This window comes from Molothrus aeneus, chromosome 8 (assembly GCF_037042795.1).
Source record: "Molothrus aeneus isolate 106 chromosome 8, BPBGC_Maene_1.0, whole genome shotgun sequence".
In the NCBI taxonomy this organism is placed as follows: Eukaryota; Metazoa; Chordata; class Aves; order Passeriformes; family Icteridae; genus Molothrus; species Molothrus aeneus.
In genome coordinates this window covers 35916463-35937206 of record NC_089653.1, presented here as the reverse complement: position 1 = coordinate 35937206, position 20744 = coordinate 35916463, and the positions used below count along the sequence as shown (strand labels likewise).

The window sequence follows — 20744 nt, the reverse complement described above, 5'->3', positions numbered from 1 at the left end:
ATTGGGGGGCCTGGTGAAGAGGCTCATGGCCACGGGCTGCTGGGCAGCAGGGCTGGGGGCAGGAACAGCACACAAAGTGCTCTGGCTCTGTATTCCTTCCAGGCTCAGCAGTTTGTTTGAAGCCCCCCATTAGGCCATGGACTGCAGTGTGTGCCACGCTGCTCTGAAGGGACACGTTAAAGCTCTGTTTCTCAGGCAAACATGAAGCTGGCTGGCACCTGCTAGTAGAAATACGTTTGCTCTGCCAACACACTGATGCCCACACAGAAACATTGTTTTCTTACTCAAGAGAAAGCTGTCTTCTTCCTGGCTTTATAATTAGGGCAGCTGTAAATTTCTGGGTATTTTTGGGACTCCTCTGTATTGTACCACTCATCAGATGAACCAGCTCTGTAACACCACCAGAACCCATGTGGCCACTAACACCAGCAACGACGATACACAAGCGCTGTGCTGCTGCAGAGATGAGCTGCCTGCTGGACCCAGCTGGTGTGGAGATTAAAGCACACCAGTTCTGTGTGCAGGGACTCACAAGGAGAGGCTGAAAGACTTGGGCTTGCTCAGGTTGCAGAAGAGCTGTCTACATGAGGACTCTGTTGCTGGCTTTACCTGTTTGGTAGTTAGAGAGGAAAAAGCCAGACTTTGCTCAGCAGGGCATGCCAAAAGATCCAGGTGATGGACACAAACCACTTTAAGGAAAATTCTGGCTGGATAATAGGGACAGAAAACTTCACAGTGAGGGTAGTAGAACACAGTAATGTGCGGCCCAGAAGAGCTACAAACCACCATGCTGGAGCTGCTCAAAGCTCAGCTGGACAAGCTGTTGAAATCAGCCCTGCTCTGAACAGAGGGATGAGTAAGGGACTTCCAGAGGGCACTTCCAACTGGAATTATTCTGTTATTCTGTAACTGACGATGCACTTGAATGCACTTCACTAGAGCTCACATAGTCTAAAAATAAGCTAATCTACCTAACACATTTAGAAAATAAGTGTGGTTCCTACTCTGCAATTCTGGTGACTTCAGAGCGGTTCCCTGAGATCAGTTATTTGGCTTTAAAGAATAAGTGTCATAAAGTGATCTGTAACCTGCACTGTCTCGAAAACTCTGGCAAGCAGTAACCACTTTCAGGCGACAGAATAAAACCCTCTACATTTCTGAGTGTGCCATTTGAAACATCCTTCATTCGCTGCTTATGAAGACAGAGATTGAAAGAGGCCAGGAAAGGCTAATACATACCTATCAAGTACATAGCCAAGAGCCTTATGCCGTATTCCTGAGTAAACCGATGGGCTTGTTTCCCAAGCAATTAAATTGGAAGCATCATGGAAAAGATGAATGTTTACCAAGTCAAAGGCACTATGACAAAAAAAGGAAAAAAATAAAATGATTCAGGATAAAAGAAAAAAAACATTTGTTGCATCAGCAAAGTATTCAACACAGCACTTACTGTATTCACTCTTATGTTACCTTAATATTTACTCACAAGAACTGTGCAGAATAAGCTATCATAATCAGAAAATTGTCAGACTGCCATCAAACTTACAGCTCATCCACAGGTAAGACTCCATCAAGTCTTTTGCATAAAGGATGTATAACATGAAAAGCTATTTGCCAGTTACAATTCCAGAAATCAGGCAGTACCCTTTCACTAAAATATTTTTAAAACAAAATTAAATGCGTAAACAAACAACTTCCAGTTTCAAAGCTGCAGCTAAGTGTCAAGTAGAACTGTGGCTCTGCAATAAACAACATGAAAAGCTACTGAGAGGAAAATGTTACTGTCATTAAGGCCTAAATCATATCACTGTGACTCCTTATCTGTCCCTGTGCAGAGAATGCTGAGACAGCAGCAGTCAATACACACACCACGTCCAGCTGGGAAGAGGACACCTGCTGCTTCTGTCAGTCCATGCCTGTGAGGCCACAGAAGCACAGACTTGTTTAGGCCAGAAAGGCCCCCTGAGCCTGCCAGTGAGTGCATGGACAGGCTCTGGCTGAGACAGACACCAAGCAGAAACCCAAGCTCTGCTCAGGGAGGTTTCCCAGACCATGGCAGAGATGGGAATGGACCAGGACACAGCAATAATGGCAGTGAGAGCACGGTCAGACACACAGGTCACACAGCACAAAGGGCTCTGCCAGAGATCCTGGTGAAAATCTCTGGCTCCAGGGAGCAGCACATCCTGTCCAGTGAACCCACACTGACGGAGAGCAGTCCCACTAACCTTCTTATAAAGAGATAACAACCACAGCACTACAAAACACGACAGCTTGAGACATCCAGTCCTGTCTGTCTGAAGGACAGACAGAAAGAATCCCTGTGGGACAGGGAGGGTCCCAAGTCACCAGCTCACCTGATGTGTAAAGTTACCTATAACCCACCCTCAAGTGTCTAAAACATGCTTGCTCTTAAAATTTACTGATGATGGGCCTTCCACCTGCAACTTTCTTGTCCTTAAACTCAGCTTTTCATCGTATTACCTATTTTCCTGCAAATTAAACTGATCTCTGCCCCTTCTGCAGGGCTGACAGCAACTAGTTTCCCTGCTGTGGTCAGCCCAAGTTTCTCACCCCCTGGCCAAACCCTTCCACCATTCCTGACTCTTTCCAGCATACCTAGAGCACAGCACTGAAAGCCAAACAGAACACTCTATCACAGGCCTTGGCAGCACTCAAATAATTACCGTGCCTTCTCCCCTCGTGTCCTTCACAGCACCTACCTATTAACACATCTCAGTAAGATAATAATGATCCATATTCAATTCCTTCTCCCTTGATCCTTTTCTACAGCAGGGGTAATGAGTCAGTTATTCCCAAAAATAGTATTGGTGCTTTTAAATTCTCCTCTCAAAGTGCAACGCTCTGCATTTCCCTGATTGTCATCTTCTAATATTACTTTCTTGAGAATACCAAAATTATTCTGGTTGCTGATTCTGACCACTGATACACTTGCAAACATCCCCAAGCTTGGTGCCCTGCCTAAATGCTGTAAGCACATCCTCTACTCTATTCTCACTAGCAAATATGAGCTACATATGTAAACTGTATTTAAGACTGTAATGCATTCAGTGCACTGAGAACTATTTGAATAGAAACAAACACCTTCACCTTATAGTCAAGATACTAAAAACCCCACAAAGTTAAAGTGCATGAATTATAAAGTTCTCTTTCATTTTTGCATAATGTGAAAATTCATGAGTGCTCCAGGATTCTTTAGTTCTTTGTCCACACTAAAGGTAAGTTAATGAAGAATAATGGATTTGAAAAATCTGGATTCACAGAGAAACTCAACTGGGGCAGACCACTGATCACAGAGGAAGAAAAAGGACAGTTCTCTGAAGTCTGTTAAGGTCACTTTTCTGGTTTTTTGGGAGTCCCTTGTTTTTGGCATGAGATACATTCTGTAACAGTGTTCCTAGGTAGGGAAAATGAATAGTTCCCTTCAAGGTCTCACACAGAAGTACTAACAAGTGCCTGGGCTCTATTTTTATTGACCTATTTGACTGTAGAAATGCATTGACCAAAAGTCATGATTTATGGAACTGGTTTTCATGACTATGGGCAGAACTTTGTTCATATGCACAGAGACTGGGTGCGAGCACTCATCACACCCTGAAAAGTCACATCATGCACTCAGACCTCCTCAGGTGGATTTTATAACAACCTGCATTTCCCATAGTATTTCACTTTCATTCTTCAGAAATTGTACATAGTAACTCACCCCTTCAATCTCCCATTAGAAAATATGAGACCTTGCTAGATCATGTGGATCATAATTGCAAATTACACCAGACAGAACTACCACCATGGCCCATTACAGACTAGGAGAAGCTGTGAGCTTCCTCATCCTCACTGCCCAACACACCCAAACATCACCTACAGCCAAAGACTGTCTTTTTTTAATGCCCCCACAAGAAAACATTACATTTAAATCTATCTCTGAAGAACCTTTCTTTCTTGGAAAGGCCTAAAAATAAATTCATGTTGTTTTTTCAGCAGAGAGGAAATCCCAGAGGACAGAAGAGACAGAACCTAGGGTAGTCATGAGGCAAGAGCAAAGTCCAGATTAGCATCTGATGTTAACACCCACTTCTGCAATTATCTAGTGCTGGAATCACACCCCAAGCATGTGGATCTGGAAAAACTAACATGAACCTACAGTATCACACAACTGCCTGCCCAATTTCTGGGTCAGAAGCCCATAAAAGGAATAAACCTGGTACCTTTTCTGTTTTCACAAGCTGTCTAATTAAATAAACATGCTTATGCCAACAAAGCCAGAACACTGTTCAGTACTCAGAAGTCAACCTATGTGAACACTCATGAGATTTCAAAATCAAGCTTTCAATTGTAAATGTGAAACAACCACATGAGGAAGGGAAAAGTGCTGAATGTTCATGTACATGACTACAATATAAGTAAGCGGTAAAGACCAAAGCTGTGAGTACACGGTAAAAAAGCAAGGCCAGATTTCCAGGTAGGCTTAGAGAAATCTAAAGAAGATTTCTTCAGATTTCCATAGAACATGCTCTCCCTGCAGAGGCCCCAGAGGTGAGGGCTGCACAGAGCCAGGCGAGATGCTGGCAAGCCCCAGGAGCGGTGCAGCAGCAGGGGGACAGTGCCAGCTCCACGCTGTGCCTGGCCCAGAGCCCCTCTGACTGCACAGGGCCACACCAGCACCACCACAATCCCCTGAGCACCCCATGTCCAACAGACAGGAGCAGGCGTGGAACCCCCCGCTCTATGAACAGACCAGTCTACGCATGAAAACACCTGCCTGAAATTGCTGTTAACAAACGAACGTAAAACAAACGTAATCAGAAACAACTTTAAGATGCAACTTACCAATCAGTAATACACCACCTTGTTCGAATGAAACCTTTTCTGGACCACTTGCACTGAAAAATAAATGAATAAGAACCAATCATCTTAGGTAAAGAATACTGTGAAAGTGAAATGTACAGACGCAAAGAACAAAATGAAGCAGAGCTCATCCATACATTATAACCAAGAAGCACTGAACACAAACTGAGGTACCTTTAAAACAGATATTGTGTCTTTTATAAATCCTGGAATTAATTATATTTTTGATCCTGCAGCAGTTACAAAATTACATGTAAAATTAATAAAAGCCCTGGCAGTTGTTTACAAATGAAAGATAACCAGATAGGAAAGCTTTCCAGCTATATTTATGCTTAGCTCAAACCAGCAAATTCTTATTGCCTATGCGATGTTTTTTCTAATGTTTTCTTTGTAATTTTACCTGAACTGTAAAATGTCATCAGAGATTTACATCAAATTAAAATGAATGAGATCTGCTAGAAAGCTATTTCTCTTGCTGAGCCAAGCCACCCAATATTTCTACAAAAGGTAAGAATTTAAATAGTGGTAAGAGATTCCATTCATCACAGCCACACCATTGGTTAGAAAGCCACAATTCAGCTCGGGCCCATACATGTCATTCACATACAAGAAGGGGCTGTTCAGCACCACTTCCAAGCCACTACCACAATCCACAACCTCCCATAAAAATACATGATTCTGCATCCTATTTGTTCCTTGTTAACAATGCATGTGTGTCTGGGCTAATCTGCTCTGGGAATGAATATTGCACCATACAGGCCTAAGTAACGATGCCAATGATTTTGTAGCTAAAGAATGTGAGTCCTTATTGTGAATAAATTGCCAGTCCCAGCAGAGCATCCCCAGTCAGAGGTACCACTCCCCCAAACCTCTCTTGAGGCACTGGTCAGGTGTATTCATTCTCTCTAAAAACAGACAGTTCTCAATCCTAAACTCTGCTGAGATAGTGAAGGGCCTCCACAAACCAAACCAGGCTGACTTCAAATGAATTACAGACTGGTTTGGGTTGCAAGGCACGTTCACCTTGTTCCAGCTTCCCTGCTTGGCCAGGGACACTTTCCAGTAGACAATGTTGCTCCAACCCTGTCCAACCTAGTCTGCATCTTCTGAGCATCCCTCAGGGAAAAGGGACCCATCTCCCTCCCCTTCTCCCCAGGCACAAGCACAGTGACAGCAGCCAAGACCAACCAGAAACAACACCATAATAATTATATTTCAAATAACAATTGACTTTATTGCCATTTTTTTCAACAGTGAAAAATTAGCCTCTTCTGCAGGTCCAGCAAGCACTCAGGGGATGGCTGGCTGGAAAGCAAACACTCTACCCCTTCCTAACAGGATCCACAGCTGGAGCACAAACCCCACAATCCAGTAATGTTGTTATTATATTGCAAGGGTTCTACTGTCAGTATATTGCAAAGGTTCCATATTGCTAGAGTGTCATACCTCCTTGATGTTTCTCATAGGCAGCTCCTCTAAGCACTGCCTCTTCCTTCTTCTTGCAGCAGCCAAGGGCCCCCAGTTCCCCTCAGCCACCCAATCCACTCTTTTATAACACTCTTCTCACTGGCTACAGCTGCGGCCTGTTCAAGTCAGGCCTGCTCCCAATCTCTACTAATTGGCTCAGCTGCAACTCCTTAAGGGGCAAGATTACTTTCTATACTACCTTTATTTTCTTATAATGTATCCCCCTACACAGTTAGGTCTCTTCTGTGATGCTCATGGGGACACAGTTACAAGTAGAGATGTCAACACTTATTCAGAAGGAAATCAATGAAAAAAATTGAATGCTAAAAGCATTCAAAATTGGCTTGAATTTCATCTTGATTAAAAAAGGGAGCTTTGTCATTTCCTTCTTAAAAACAACTACACAGAACTTAAAATCAAGTAGTCCAAGCCTATGATGTGGTCCAAGATAATGTTTTCAATCAGGCTGCCATTTCTCATTTGCTATTTTCCTCTCTGGCAAAATAGCAAAAGTACTTCAAAAGATGCAACACCAAAACAGGCCCAACCAGATCATCTTGCTTAGAGTCATACTCAGCTGGGTTTTGAGCATCTCCAGGAACAGCCATTCCACAACCTGTCTGGGCCCATCTCCTGCTGTTTAACCTGATGGTGAAAGCTTTTTCCAGATTAAATCCGATTTTCCCTTGCTGCCTCTGCTGTCCCTGCTCCTGCAGAGCCCCAGGGCAGCTGTCCTCCGAGCCTGTCCCTGCCCTCTCCTGGGGCACGGACTGGCTCTCTGCTGTGTCCTGCCACAGCTCTGGGCCAGCCCCACACCCGGAGCTCTGACACCTCGCCAGCAGAAGTCCTCACCAAAAAAATACCGTTTTTAAAATCACAATTTGAAAACTGGTAGTTACATTCTGCCAGCTTTTCCTTTGTGAATAGAGTCCCTGAAGAGATTGTGCTGACCTTTTAAAACCCCCCAGAACCACCACCTACATAAATAACCCCTGCTACATCGGGGAAAGGACCTCCAGGCAGCATTAACATGAAGAGAGAGGTTAGAGAGGGCTAATGTCAAAAAGCACTGTGAGCAATAAGTAATGCACACAAACCATGATTGATAATGACCAGCACAGAGCCTTAATTCATCTTTTCTCCATCATTTTACTGAGGGGGACCATATCAAATTAAATAGTGACCCAGAAAGGGTTTATTCAACCATACAAAGCAGGGCATGAAGGAAAGACATATTAAAGTGGTGATGACTGCAGTGTAATTGCAGCTCCTTAAAGGAACACCACAGCTCAGAGGGAAACCTGAAACAGGAATCAGCCAAATACTGGCAGCAATGCCCAGCACTGACAAGGCTTCCTCGCCCTGGTGAGAACTCCTCCTCCTCAGAGCCTTACAGAGGAGACCACATCCCCTGCTCATGACACACTCAGGGTTTCTCTACACAGGAAACAGAGCTGGATTATGGCAGCTTGCCATGAAAACAATGTAGAACGTAGTTCCTACTTCAAAATACTGCCTTTCTTCCCTTAGATCAGTTGCTTCAGCAACTACTTGAAGTCAGCAGCTCCATAACACTCCAGACTGGGTCACTGCCAAAAAGCAACAACTGGTGGACAGAGCCATGAGGGTTTGGGCCTTTTACCTGGCCCAGAGAGAAGCCAGGAGACCAGGGAGGAGCTTAAGCCCACAGTGGAAAAGGTCATACAGCTGAGGCTGAATAAAGCAGGAACATCTGTGCTCTGAACTGTAAAATAACACTGGTTTCATTGTGCAACTGGCATGTATCCCAACCTGCAAACTACCTTTAGCTACTCATAACTCGAACACATTTCATTCCTTTAACTTCAGTAAATAATTCACTTATCAATAGCTTGTCTATTTAACATTAGGAACGCAGAACTTAGCAGGCTTCAGGCCTCCTAGTGCAGCCCAGGAGCTGGAGCTCAACAGCTCTGACATGAAGAGTCATCCTCAGCCTTGGGTGCACACTGCAGCTGAACAACATGCCTCATGTACTTTTGGATCATGCATATGCTTTAGTATTTCTAAATGAAGTATTTGGAATGCAGAAAGTTTTGGAAACAGAATGTAAAAAAGAGTTATAGCTTGGGAAGGAGGAAAGAGAAATTTGCTTTTTATTGCAGATTCCAAAGCAACAATCTTTATTTTTACTTTAACAAATAGTCACTAGCTGCTATACCATCTGTAAGCCCACATAAAACCAGGTGGAGATGACATAGGTCATCTTATGCTCTCAGAGAGTGATCTACATTTTAAAATAGGAAAAAAAAATCCTACTTCATGTCCCAGAAAGGGGATACCACATCTTTCACCTTATATTATTAAGTCTCTTCTCAGATCCTCTGTTAATAGGATTCCTTTAGCCAGCAGATGGATTGTGAATACGGGCAGTTTCATCTACTAAAAGACAACATAAATCATAATTGAGAAAGGAGAGACCGCAGTAAGGTTATCACCATACAGCCTCCTCCATGAAAGGTTTGCATTAAAGCATTAGTGAAATTAATTCATCTTTCATAAGAGCTTTGAGCAGTATCTGTGATCTATGATAACAACCAATTTCTCACTATGAGAAAAAAAAATTACTCAGGCCTGATAGACTACACAAATCTGCTTTTTTTAAAATGGCCTAACATTATCTAGAGTGTTGCTCCCAGAGGCATCATTTGAGGTTTATGCCTTGCCAAGAGGACCATAAATCAAAGCAGAAAGTTTTGTTAGTTTTATATGCAGTGGGCCGTAATTATTTTGAATTGCATTATGCCTCAATCACTGTAATTACTTTTAGATCATCCTTAAACAGCTGCAATAAAAGAAATCAGTCTTAAACCATTTCCCACACAAAAAATTGCAGATGTGATATGAAAGGTCTGGCTAAAACACACAAGAGCATGTTAATGCAATGTTTGGGTAAATATGCTGCTCATGCTTTCTGCTGGGTAAACCCAAATTTCCAAAATACCTATTATTTTGTGGCCTTTTAATTGCTATTACTAACATTTGTCCAGAGAGAAAACGTGATAGCAAATTAATTTTACCTTTACATATAGAAACATGCATCTGAAAACCAAAACTATCTCCCTGTTGATTTTTGCTCTTGCTGTATCTGTGTGTTTCAGACACTTCTTGGTCTCCAGTTCCAAAGAAAAACAGCATGGTCTAAGAACCATTGCAATTACTTTCTAACTTTTCAAGTCAGATGAAAATATACTGGGCTGGCACATGCCAGGGTGCAGGCCAGGCGAGCACACAGGCTCCAGAGCTGCAGTAATTCAGGATGCTGCTGTTCCTCACGTCCCTGCAGACCTGCAGAGCCCGTGTCCCTTTCCTCTCCTTCTGTGCAAAGCTCTGCAGCAGCACGGCCCCAGCCTGCTCCATGGGCCTGGCAGCAACAGCATTCCCAGGAATTGTGCTGGGGGCAGGAACAGAACTGAACTTTCAAGGAGCTTCAGAGATTAGTTCATTACTTAATTGCATATATTTGCAGATTTTCTCTTTTCCTGTCTTTTCCTCCTCCAGGTAAACACTATCCTTGACAACCAAACCACAGAGGTTTCTGCTCAGAACAGTTGTTTAAGTCACTGGGACCCATGGGAGCAGTTTGAGGGTGTCACAGCCTCCAAAGGCTGCTCCTCGGGTTCCCCGCAGCCCCCGTGGTCCTGTCCCAAAAGCAGCACAGGAGGGTTATTGAGGAGGAGCTGCAGCTGCTAATGAAGGGAGAACACCTGATCCCTGAGCACCATTCCTGCTCCACAAAACCGTGTGGGAGAGCCCTAAGACTCAACCACTGCTCCAAGAGACTGTGAAGAATTATTGATGCACGAGGGGTAATAAACAATGCTGAACAAGTTACAGCTTTGCCAGCATCACAATGAAGCAACAGCAGTGAAGTAGATAAAGGAGGAAATAGCTCTCCCGGGTGTCAGTGAGCAAGGCACAGCTTGTCCTGGGGCTGTGAGGAACTCAGCTGCTGTGCAGTGCTCTCAGCCCTGGCACAGCACTGCCAGGCACTGCCGCAGCTCACTGCCACAGAGGGGACAACAAACACCTGAGGAATGGCTCCAGCTCCCTCAGAGTGATCTAACACTTAGCTTCAAACTGTCTGACATGTTTATTCACAGGAAGTGAATGCTTTGCAAAATTATGTCAAAGGCACTTTTCCTTCCAGTACTGAGATATAAAAATAAATAATTTAGTATCCAAGTCAAGAAAAAGAACAACCTTCATCCTATCAATCCCATAACTATTTATGCAATGCTCTGCCAAGCACACAAGCACTGTGTAAATATCTCTAAGTGTGTATATTTACAAATTCTAAATTAATTTTAGGAGTTTATTTAGTTCTTCCTTTTATTGAAGTAGTGACACGCCTGTTTGATCCCCAAATGTTACAGCAGTTCAACCAATTTATTCACTCGGTTTGAGGAGAACATTAACCATTAAACACCCATGTTCTAGATATTCTTAAGAAATTAAAATTGAGAAAACTAAAGAAAACACCAAAGAAGAGAGAGTCTGCACTTTCAGGTGCAGTGTAAGAAACCTCTCAGCTCTGCTTGTGTTGCTGGTTTTGACAAGACCAGCAATCTCAAACGTGCAGCACCCCCAGTTCTTCTGAGAGCAAGTGCAAAGGGAGTGTGAGGGCAGCCTTGGAGGACAGTGTCAGTGTGTGCTTGGGTCGGGTGTCCCTGGCAGCAGGGCCGGCTCCCTGTGCTGGCTGGGCTGGCAGAATCCAGCGCCCTGCCCTGGCACACTGCCACACCGCCTGGGCTTCACTGCACACAGCAGTCTTTGCATCATTGTCCTCACCCTTCACGAGGAATTCTTACTGGATTTTGGTACATCATGCCATGGCTTAAAACATGGATTACAGGTGTCAAGAAACAGACAAAACTCCAAGATTCCATTCCGCCCTTATCACTGAGAGGAGCTGCTCAAGAGTAGTCAGAGGAAATCAGAATCAAACCTGGTATTTGGGAATGCTTCACAGTTCTGTACATACCTCAGGGAAATAATCCTGTGGAAACTTCTCTTTTTCCAGCATGGGTGTGCTTTCCAAAGTGTCAGAGTAGATTTCTTTCCCAGTAACCTTTTTATACTTCTTAGCTAGGAAGAGAGATAAACCAAAATTAACACACATAACTTCAACATTACGAGCATCTTCTCACACTTATTGGCAAAGCAGCAGCATTGGAAAAACAGCTGGTAAATCAACAGGATCGTACAAAAAATGTGCAAGCACTGAACTGTTCTGGGGGAAAATAAATACCCTGTTTATATCAGACACCTTGAAGTTGCACAGTTATGACATTGTCATTTCTACGACCCAGAGCCCCATGAAGTGTTGGAGCTCTAATCATGAGCCTGATCTCTGTAAACCCTTGCACTCAAATCCCATCTCAGCTGCTCTGAGACCCTGCAGCCCCCAGGCTCCATCTGATCACAACCCTTTCTGGCCATCAGCACATGAGGCATGGATTTTTACAGCTGGAATGGGTGTTGGACTAGCACAAGAGATTCAGTGGTGATGCACATCACTTTCCAAGTCTCTAATGAACAATTTCATCACAGACAGAAACAACACAGACTCCTATGGATCTACTCAGCTCATGAATGAGAGGTTCTCCTTGATCCACTTTATACTTGGTTTCTCACCTGATGAGAACAATGTACTGGCATATCTAGGGTGAGAACCTGACTTAGTTTAACTCCTCTGACACGGGAGCTCGGGCAGCTAATGTTCCCCTGCCATTATCCTGGACCTGCTCAGCTGGAGTCAGTTCCAGCTGGGAATGTGTAAGAGAAAAACGCCAAGCATTATCAAGATTCCTAAACTGTTCAGTCCTACTGGATATCTGAGGAAGCATTTACTGTAATGCAGCCCAATGTCTTTGGGGAAAAAAAAGTTTCATTCTTTATGTGCCAACCCCTCTGAGGCCTGGCTCCCATGGGACAACTGAACAAATATCCTGATAAACTGGCATCATTCTAAGTAAACTGTGGATGGATGTGACTCTTTCAGCAAGTTTAACGGTGTCAGCAAAGAGATCCTGATGCCTTTTGAGTTACAGGAAAGACCTGGCAGAAGTGCAAGGACTGAAGGCACCTGCTGGGAGGACTTCACTGACAGGCAGCAGCTGGCACAGGGAGGCAGCTCTCCATCCCCCGTGAGCCAGAGGCTCGTTGTGACAGCACTGCAGAGCAGAGCGTGCAGGGCCAGCGCAGCCTGGCTGCAACCAACACCAGCCCCGCTCCATTGCTGACTTCACACCTTCTGTAAATACAAGTGGTCAACTGGAACTGGCCTAAACCCCCTCTCTTAGAGGACATCCCTTCAGAACAGTCAGCTTGGCACTAGTTTGTATTGTAAGCAAATTTTTGGGCTTCTGACCACTGTGAAAACAGCTCAACAGACCTACACTATAGTATATAATATGTGAGGTTGCAAGAGAAAACTATTCCTTTTTCAAAATGGAGATATGTCTTCCTAAGATCTGAAAAACAGCAACAATCTTTTTTTTCCAGTCTGTATTCAGTCACATCCAACTGTGCAGTGAATTTTGAAAAGCAACAGTGATGTTCCAGGAATACTGAATTGTGTATAAACATCTATTTTTTGCACACTTTCGAGTAGAACCAGAATTTCAAAATGATTTTTGTGCAGAGAATGTTTGTATCCATCTGGATTTTTCTTCTGATTTAAGAGCTTAATACACTGTGAAAACGTCAATAGTCATGAGAGAAGAGGCAAGTTTTACATTTCCCCTGAAAGATGGGAGCCTTTGGGGTCATACTTTACAAACCCTATGCTGGGAGATGGATTCTGCTCTGACAAGAACAGTGTGTGACTAACAACACTCATTCACCCATTTCCTTGATTTTTATTAAGAGTTTTTTCCTTCTAAATGATGTTTGGGCCAAACCCATCTTTATGAGCATGGTTCACACTGGCAAGTTGGCTCTGCTACGGTTTTGCCATGCAAAACAAAGCAGCAACCATTTAAAGCATTTCTTTTCTGAAACAAGCATCTGTTTATTGTTTTGCTATTAATTGTTTTCCTCTATAGTTTTTTCTTCTGTTTTCTCACTTTTTAAAAATTCTTACACTTTCTTTAAAAGCTGTACAGTAGCAAATAAGCAAATAAGCTGCCAACAAAGGACTAATAAATGCAGAAAGCTCCTCTTTTCCTAAAGCAGCTGTCATTTCTCTGTCACAGGAGCAGGACACCTCCCGTCTGTGACCACTGGGAGGGACCTACAGGTGGAGCTTGGGGCGAAACTGCTGCTGCTCCTCTGGGGCTGATGGGATGGAGCTGAGGGCTCAGGTGTGCTGAGGCAGCTCCCAAATCACTGGCACACAAAGCCATTTGCACGGCAGAATGAACAAACAGCCTCACAGAGGACAGCAAGGGTCCCACCCAGGGCCTGGGGGCTGCCCCCAGCCTCCCCACCATGTGCACTCTTCATTCCTGAGCACTGTACAAGTGCTCTCCTCAGGGACAGAGCCCAGGGGCGAGCTCTCAGGAGCGCCAGCTCCGCTGTGCACAGCTCCCACATGGTTTGTCAGAAATAAAATCACTCTGTCGGTGATATTACAGCAAAAATGTTCCTTCAGCACTGAAACCAGTGGTAACAGGAGGACTTATGGAGGCTAAGTCTTGAATTGTACATACACAGAACTACTGTTCAAATATTTCAGGGCAGGAAGATCCTATACCCTCAATTATGTGAGCAGAGAGAATCTGCTGAGAACAAAAATAATTAATCCATATAATGATGACAATTAGTTCAGTCCATAGTCACTACCATTTCAACAGTGTCTCACATTAATGGGATGCTAGACACAGTATTAATGTGAGTCAGCTCAGTAAGCTAAATGAAGCTCAGGATATTTTTGTATTAAAGAGATACAGTTCTCAACTGAAAGAACATAAATTCTATATAATCTTTTCTATATTCACCTCAGGAAGCATTCAATAATTTTCTATGATATTTCTAATATTTAATGTATATAGCCCAGCTATACTTTCAAACTTGTGAGACACAGCAAGACCTCCAACCTGAGGGATCAGTGTGGGTTAAACAGTGCCACCCTCCTACTGACCTGCTCTGCTCCCAAGTAATTTAAGCCATAAATCTACCTCAGCTGCTTTGCAAAATGGCCATCACTGCTGGACAGTTAAGGTCTTGGTCCTGTATCTGATCTACATGGAAGAACCTTGTGGCCATTCAGAGTTCTTCTGAAATCCTCAGGAATCACTATGGACTTAAAGGTGCATGGGAATGATTAATGCTCTGGCTTGCAGCCTGTGGCTGGTCCATTGACTTCTTCTAAAAGGTTTATAAAAGGTAAGAAAAGCAACACCTGTCACCAAGGGACCTGCCTGCATTTTGCAGGAGCCTGCATAACACGAAAACATTGCCAGGTACCACCATCAGAAAAGAGGATGGAAAAGCTGCCTTGATGTAAAAAGCCAACTAACCATTAAAACATTTAATGCCTTTGCTTACCTTTAAAATCAAACTGGTAGATGTTTTTCAAAGATTCATGAAGAAAGTAAAAACTTCCTAGAGCCTGTAAAAAAAAACCCAATAAAACATGGAATTATAATAATATGTACTTTGGCTAACAAAACCCAAAAGAGCATCAGGCTTTACAACCACAAAAAACCCCAAACTCAAGAAATTAAATACTAATAAATAAACCAATGTTTACATTTTCTAAGATCTATAAAAATTTTAATTTCTTTTGTTGCTTCTCTGAGATTTCATCAGTCATTATAAAGATGACCTCTAGCAGCTGACTGACTGTGGTAAGGGCACTGCCAGGTGTACACTGAAGCACCAAACAGATGGATGTGGTAGGTGACACAGACAGATGCCTTTCTGAGCCCCCAGAACAGACCCTCAATTCTGTTATAAAAACCTCACCATTTCTTCTTCACTTTCAAAGCAAAACCAAAGCTTTTAGAGCACGTGGTACAGGAAACAAGGGCAATTTTGAAGTTTTCTAACTTGTACCTAAAGCCTGTGCAGAAGAGGCTCCACGACCTCCCAACACAGCCTGATGTGGTTTTTCCCTACCCTGAAAGTTAAATAGTTCCTCAACAGGGACAGCCCCCCTTTGCCTTCCTGCCCACGTGCCCCTTCTCCACCCGTGGGCTCACAGTTCCTCCCCTGCTCTCATGGGAGCTTTGCCATGGGACACACACAGAGACCGTGAGCTGGCTGCTTGCTGTGTCTTCTCCACAGACAGGCCATTTACTGCTTTTGCCCAGTTAATGAGAGGAAAATTACATATTAGAAGAGAGCAAATGAAAATCAAGTAAGAAAAAAACCAAACCAGAGCAAATAGATTTTATGCTGGAATATTTTAAAAAAACCAAAACAACAACAAAAAAATAAAAGGACAATTTGATGAGCATTTAGATACATCTGATGCACCCAAAAGAAACTGAAAAAACCCCAGCCTGTTACTGGATAAACTCTTACTAAGAAGAATAAAAGAAGCAACACATTAACCAAAAAGGATGATTTGGTTTCATTGCATCTTTTCCCCTCCAACAACAAAGCCCCTCCCAGCACAGCAGTGCTTGGTCTGGTGACTGCTGCATTATTTATGAGATGCTGCACATCCAGAGATTAGACATTTGCTGATTTGTCAAAAGCACAAACAGGAGGTCCTGCCCATCTCCTTGACATATTAGTCCATACAACAGAAAGCAGTGTCACACGTTTAATTGATGAGTACATGTCCCTGCGACCCAGGCAGATTCCTTCAGGCCTTTGGGTGGCTTTTTTATAACACAGAGGAGGTGAACAAGGAACTGCAGGAGACATGCCTGGGAAGGACTCAAGGTTAAGTGTGCTGCAACAAGGACACCTTGCCAGGAGAAAATAAATCCTCATACAAGATAAAAACATTGCCACCTGATATTCCCTTCTGGCCCATCTCTTTCTTCAATGCGTAGGGCAAAATCTGACATATATAAAGGTAACATTTACTATATAATAATACTCTTTAAGAACTCAGTATACGGATAAAGCTTTTTTTCTTACATTGCCTTCAAAAGAAAAAGAAAAGAGCCTTGGCAAGCATCTGGAAAGTATAATCCCAAATGCATCCTGTCTGAAAAATTTAAAAGCAAATGAAAAAGGGATCCTGGAATGGGAAATCCTAGGCTATGTGAGTAACACATGGCAATCCAGCCTACCTGTGACATCTAAGGGATGTTTTTAAGTGAGCTTTTCCTTTTTCCCCACAATGCAGGACAGCAGAACCCTGTGAGAAGGGACCTCTGCGGTGTCCAGTGCAAGCCCTGTCAGTGTGGTTGCTCAGGGCACTGACAGGAGACTCAGAACTCTCCTGAGGTGGAGAGTTCCTGCCTTCCCTTCTGAGCTACTGCTCCTGTCTCTGACCACCCTCTTGGAAACCTTTTCCCTTCATTTTCATTGGAATTCCCCATGCCTCAGCTGAGACGGAAATTTATGACTGAGTGAAAAAAAGTAATTGGAAATAGTGACCGATCGAATTCAGGTATGAGTAATACTAAAAACAGGTGACCATTTAAATCTAGGTGACAGGATTGTGAACTCCAAAGCTTCTCTACATCGCATAACAAAAAGTAAACCAAGAAAAAACCAGATGCTCTAAACCCCCTTTCACTCAGAGTGTCATAACTCTATTAAAAACAGTACTGCCATGCTTAAGCCACAACTTCATTTCTGAGTGTCACAATTTGTTCATTGCTTGACTTTGTACAGTTTTCATCTCATTTTTAAAAACTAATTTTTAAGACTTATGCAGCAGAAGTTTAGTTTGATAGTGTACACTTGTGGCACTGAGTATCAACTACTCGTGCACAATCAATCTGTGACAGTGATGAAGTAACTCTGTCAAGTTTCAGGAGCTGATACCGCTAACATTCAGACTGGCCTGGACTGTGCAATTCCAAACACCCCACTAAAAAGAATCAAACCTATAATGGAATGGAAATTACAGCTATCACCATTTTCTGCATTATTATAGACTTAATCAGGCTTAGGTACATAAATGTAAACTTGCAAAAATGATGGAGTGCACTTATAATTCTGTGCCCTAACACAATGAAATATATTAAAAAAAACTTTCCAGGGCCTACTGCTTAGGCCCTTTTGTTGAGGCAATTATGTTAATTCAATTTGTTTCTCATAAATGTCAGTTTAACAATAAAGGTAAATGAGATTAATTTAAAGTTGAAGAGCTTTGCTTTATTTTCTTATTTACAATTTCAGTATCCTTTGGAAAAAGCAGACCTGGTGCATAAAATACTTTATGTGCAGCAGCACATAAAATATCTAAGTGATACAACACAGGAACACATTACAGATTATAAACCACCCAAACATCCTAACTTTTAAATATCTCAAACATAAGGAAAGAAAGCTATTATTTGTTCCATTTGAAAGGTTGCTGAGATGGATGACTTCTGCGGTTAGCAGAAATTCCACAGCACCTGCCACTAGGTGCTTGTACTGAAATGGAAGCTCAGCGGCCATGCTGCGCACTGTCCCTCCCTTCCTCACTTTCAGGGACATCAGTGGCTGCACCACAGCACACAGCAGACCCAGGGTATTGCAGCCCTCTCCAGGACAGCCTCTCTGGAGCAGAAACCTGGACCATAACAGCAGGGGCCACTGGGGCTGATTTCCCCACGCGTCAGGGACGAAGCACCTCCTGCAGCCGTGCCCCCAGCGCTGCATGCCCTGAGCAGCTCAGCCTGCAGGCTCCCATGCCCAGCACCCAGAGCAGCCCAGTTCCTGAGGTCAGGGCTCAGACACAGCCCAGCACCTCTCACCTGAACGGACAGGTGACACTGCAGCTCCAAGGCCTGCCCAGGGGATGGCACACGCTCTGCTCACCACGTCTCACTGGAATCAAGTGCAGGCAGCAGCCACAGGTTCTCTGCTTGATTTTCCAAGCAGTCTGCAAACACAGACCAGTTGTGAGTTCTACTTCAGCAGCCTTAGGGCAGAGCAATGAATGGATGGCTCACAGTTAGGCTCAGGTCAGAAAGTCCCCAATTCATCAGGCCAACCTGGCAGCCCATGGGTCTGTAACCATATCAAGGTCATGGTACTCAGTACCACCAGAAGCTTCTAGACCTGCCCAGCCTGCTGGCCTCAGGGATGCAGGGACAGCACCTGTTATTGCCAGGACTGATCAGCCAGCTGAACTGGGCAGGAATTGTTCCCTGGCAGGGTGGGCAGCCCTGGCACAGGTGCCCAGAGCAGCTGGGGCTGCCCCTGCATCCCTGGCAGTGCCCAAGGCCAGGCTGGACACTGGGGCTGGGAGCACCTGGGACAGTGGGAGGTGTCCCTGCCATGGCTGGGTGGCACTGGGGGGGATTTGGGGTCCCTTCCAACCCAAACCATGATTGTATGAATCCTTGATTTATACCTTACTACTAAAGTCAGGAGCTGACAAGACAGAAAGGACTTCATCACAGTCTGAGGTGCCCAGTTACGCCCAGAAGTACATGGGCACTGCAGAGCAATACCCGTGGCCATGAGGAAGTACCACACATTCACCACCAGTAACTCATGCCAAAACAGAAAGTCAGGTGGCACAGTCATGAATACTCATTTGTAGCTTGGCCGAGTTCTTAAGAAACACACAAGACAGTAAAACTGATTCTTCTGCTGTCCCCTGTTCACTACAACCAACAGCTTGGCTTTAACACCCCTCAAATCAGTCAGACCAGCACCCAAGATCCTGTAGGCATGGCAGGGAAAATTTCCTTTGTAAACTCGCGGGACCGCTTTCGATATCACGGTCACTAACTGCAGAGTACACAGGCAAACACATCCTGGCTTTTGTGAGAATGGCCCTTATGGAAACGCTCAGGACGCAGGGAAAGGCCAGACGTTTTATCTCAGGCAATGCTGCTGTTAACAGAATGCTTTTTCCGGACTGACAGAAGTGCCTGAGCATTCCTACCACACCTGCGTGCACACCTGTGCTGCAGCTGGGGACACAGAGAGCACACTGAATCTAAGGTGAGCACATTCATTAGAAGAGCTTCACATCTCCCCAGAAAAGTATTGTGGAGAAAAAAACAGGCATCTTCTCCCTGTTAGCACACTGAAGTTGAACATTCACTGCATTTAATTAGGTTCTAGAATGATATTCATTATGGTATTAGAGATTTCTTTCATTAATCCATACAGAAAGACTCATCTGGGAAAACTAGTGCTGATGGCAAGGGAAACAATTGGTTCTGATGGATTACACATCCAGCACTATTAAAAGCACTATTCCTTTAATTATACAGTAATTTTGCCACAAAAATTTGAAGATTTTAATAGCTATAGGGTTTTTTTAAACAGTTAACTGGCATAATTTCTTTTTAAAGTCGACCATTTCAACTGTGGATATTTAATGCAAAAAGGAAATAGATGAATAAAAGTTTAATTACTGTACAGAGTAAACATTTACTGCATTACCTCACTAAATGTGACAGTTAATATATAAAGATTGCTTTAAATATATTTAAAATAAATTGCCAATGATGACATAGAAACTGTAATTCATGTAGTCATAAAATCCATAATTAGCTTTAATGAATATTTAAAGTCAAAGTTCAGCCCAACTTTTTCAATGTTTAACCTCCTATATCAATATAGTTCAAGGAATTCATTTATCATGGAACATGACAATGTCTGAATATGAATTAGCGCGAGCACTGCTGACAGGAAGCCCTTATCTCCTACCAGCCTTTTTGGCTCTGCTGAATGTCAACAGCGAGTTTGGCACGCCTGACTCTATTGATTGTGTGCCTGCTTTGTTACCAACAATTAAAAAAGTATTTCACATGTTTATAAACCCGAACATCAAGCGCAGGCATTGGTTTCCCATTAGCGAGATGGAGTCTGTGAGTGGCCACCTCTCACTCAGGGCAGCCTGGCACTGGTGGGGCTGCCACCCCAGACAGGCTGACAGCAATGTCACCCTGGAGCTGCCACGGAGACTCCCAGTCCGGGCTCATTCATGGCACAGGGACGTTTCAGAGACTTCAAACAGACAACGCTGGAATGGGAGAAAGGAGAGCGGGGCCCTGGGCCAGCCCAGGGCTGCTTGCCCTGGCTGGGCTGTGGGTGCTCTCCTGCCCCAGACAGACCCTGCTTCCCAGGGACTGGGGGGTACCTGAGCATGGCCTCAGCTGAGGGGGCACCTGGTCTGCAGGTACCCTGACAGGGCACAGCCACAGCAAAACAGCTCCAAAATTCTGCTCGGAAACGAGCCACGGCTGCCTTGGATTTTTGTGGCAGTTTGGAAACACTTTGTAAAATCACCTGCCCCTAGTTTGCCATAAAATGTCGTTTTGATACAACTGCCACTTTCCCAAAAA

General features: G+C 43.8%; 1 protein-coding gene across 2 annotated transcripts in view; it reads right to left on the bottom strand.

Moving 5' to 3' along the window:
- INPP5A (inositol polyphosphate-5-phosphatase A) overlaps positions 1-20744 on the bottom strand; it is a 189739-nt gene that overhangs the window by 73424 nt on the left and 95571 nt on the right. For both annotated transcript variants that reach the window (XM_066554797.1, XM_066554798.1), the window contains exons 5-8: positions 14866-14929; positions 11357-11460; positions 4849-4901; positions 1240-1359 (exon numbers count right to left, since the gene is read on the bottom strand). In XM_066554797.1, the coding sequence (XP_066410894.1) occupies positions 1240-1359; positions 4849-4901; positions 11357-11460; positions 14866-14929 (341 nt within the window). The remainder of the gene's footprint in view (positions 1-1239; positions 1360-4848; positions 4902-11356; positions 11461-14865; positions 14930-20744) is intronic.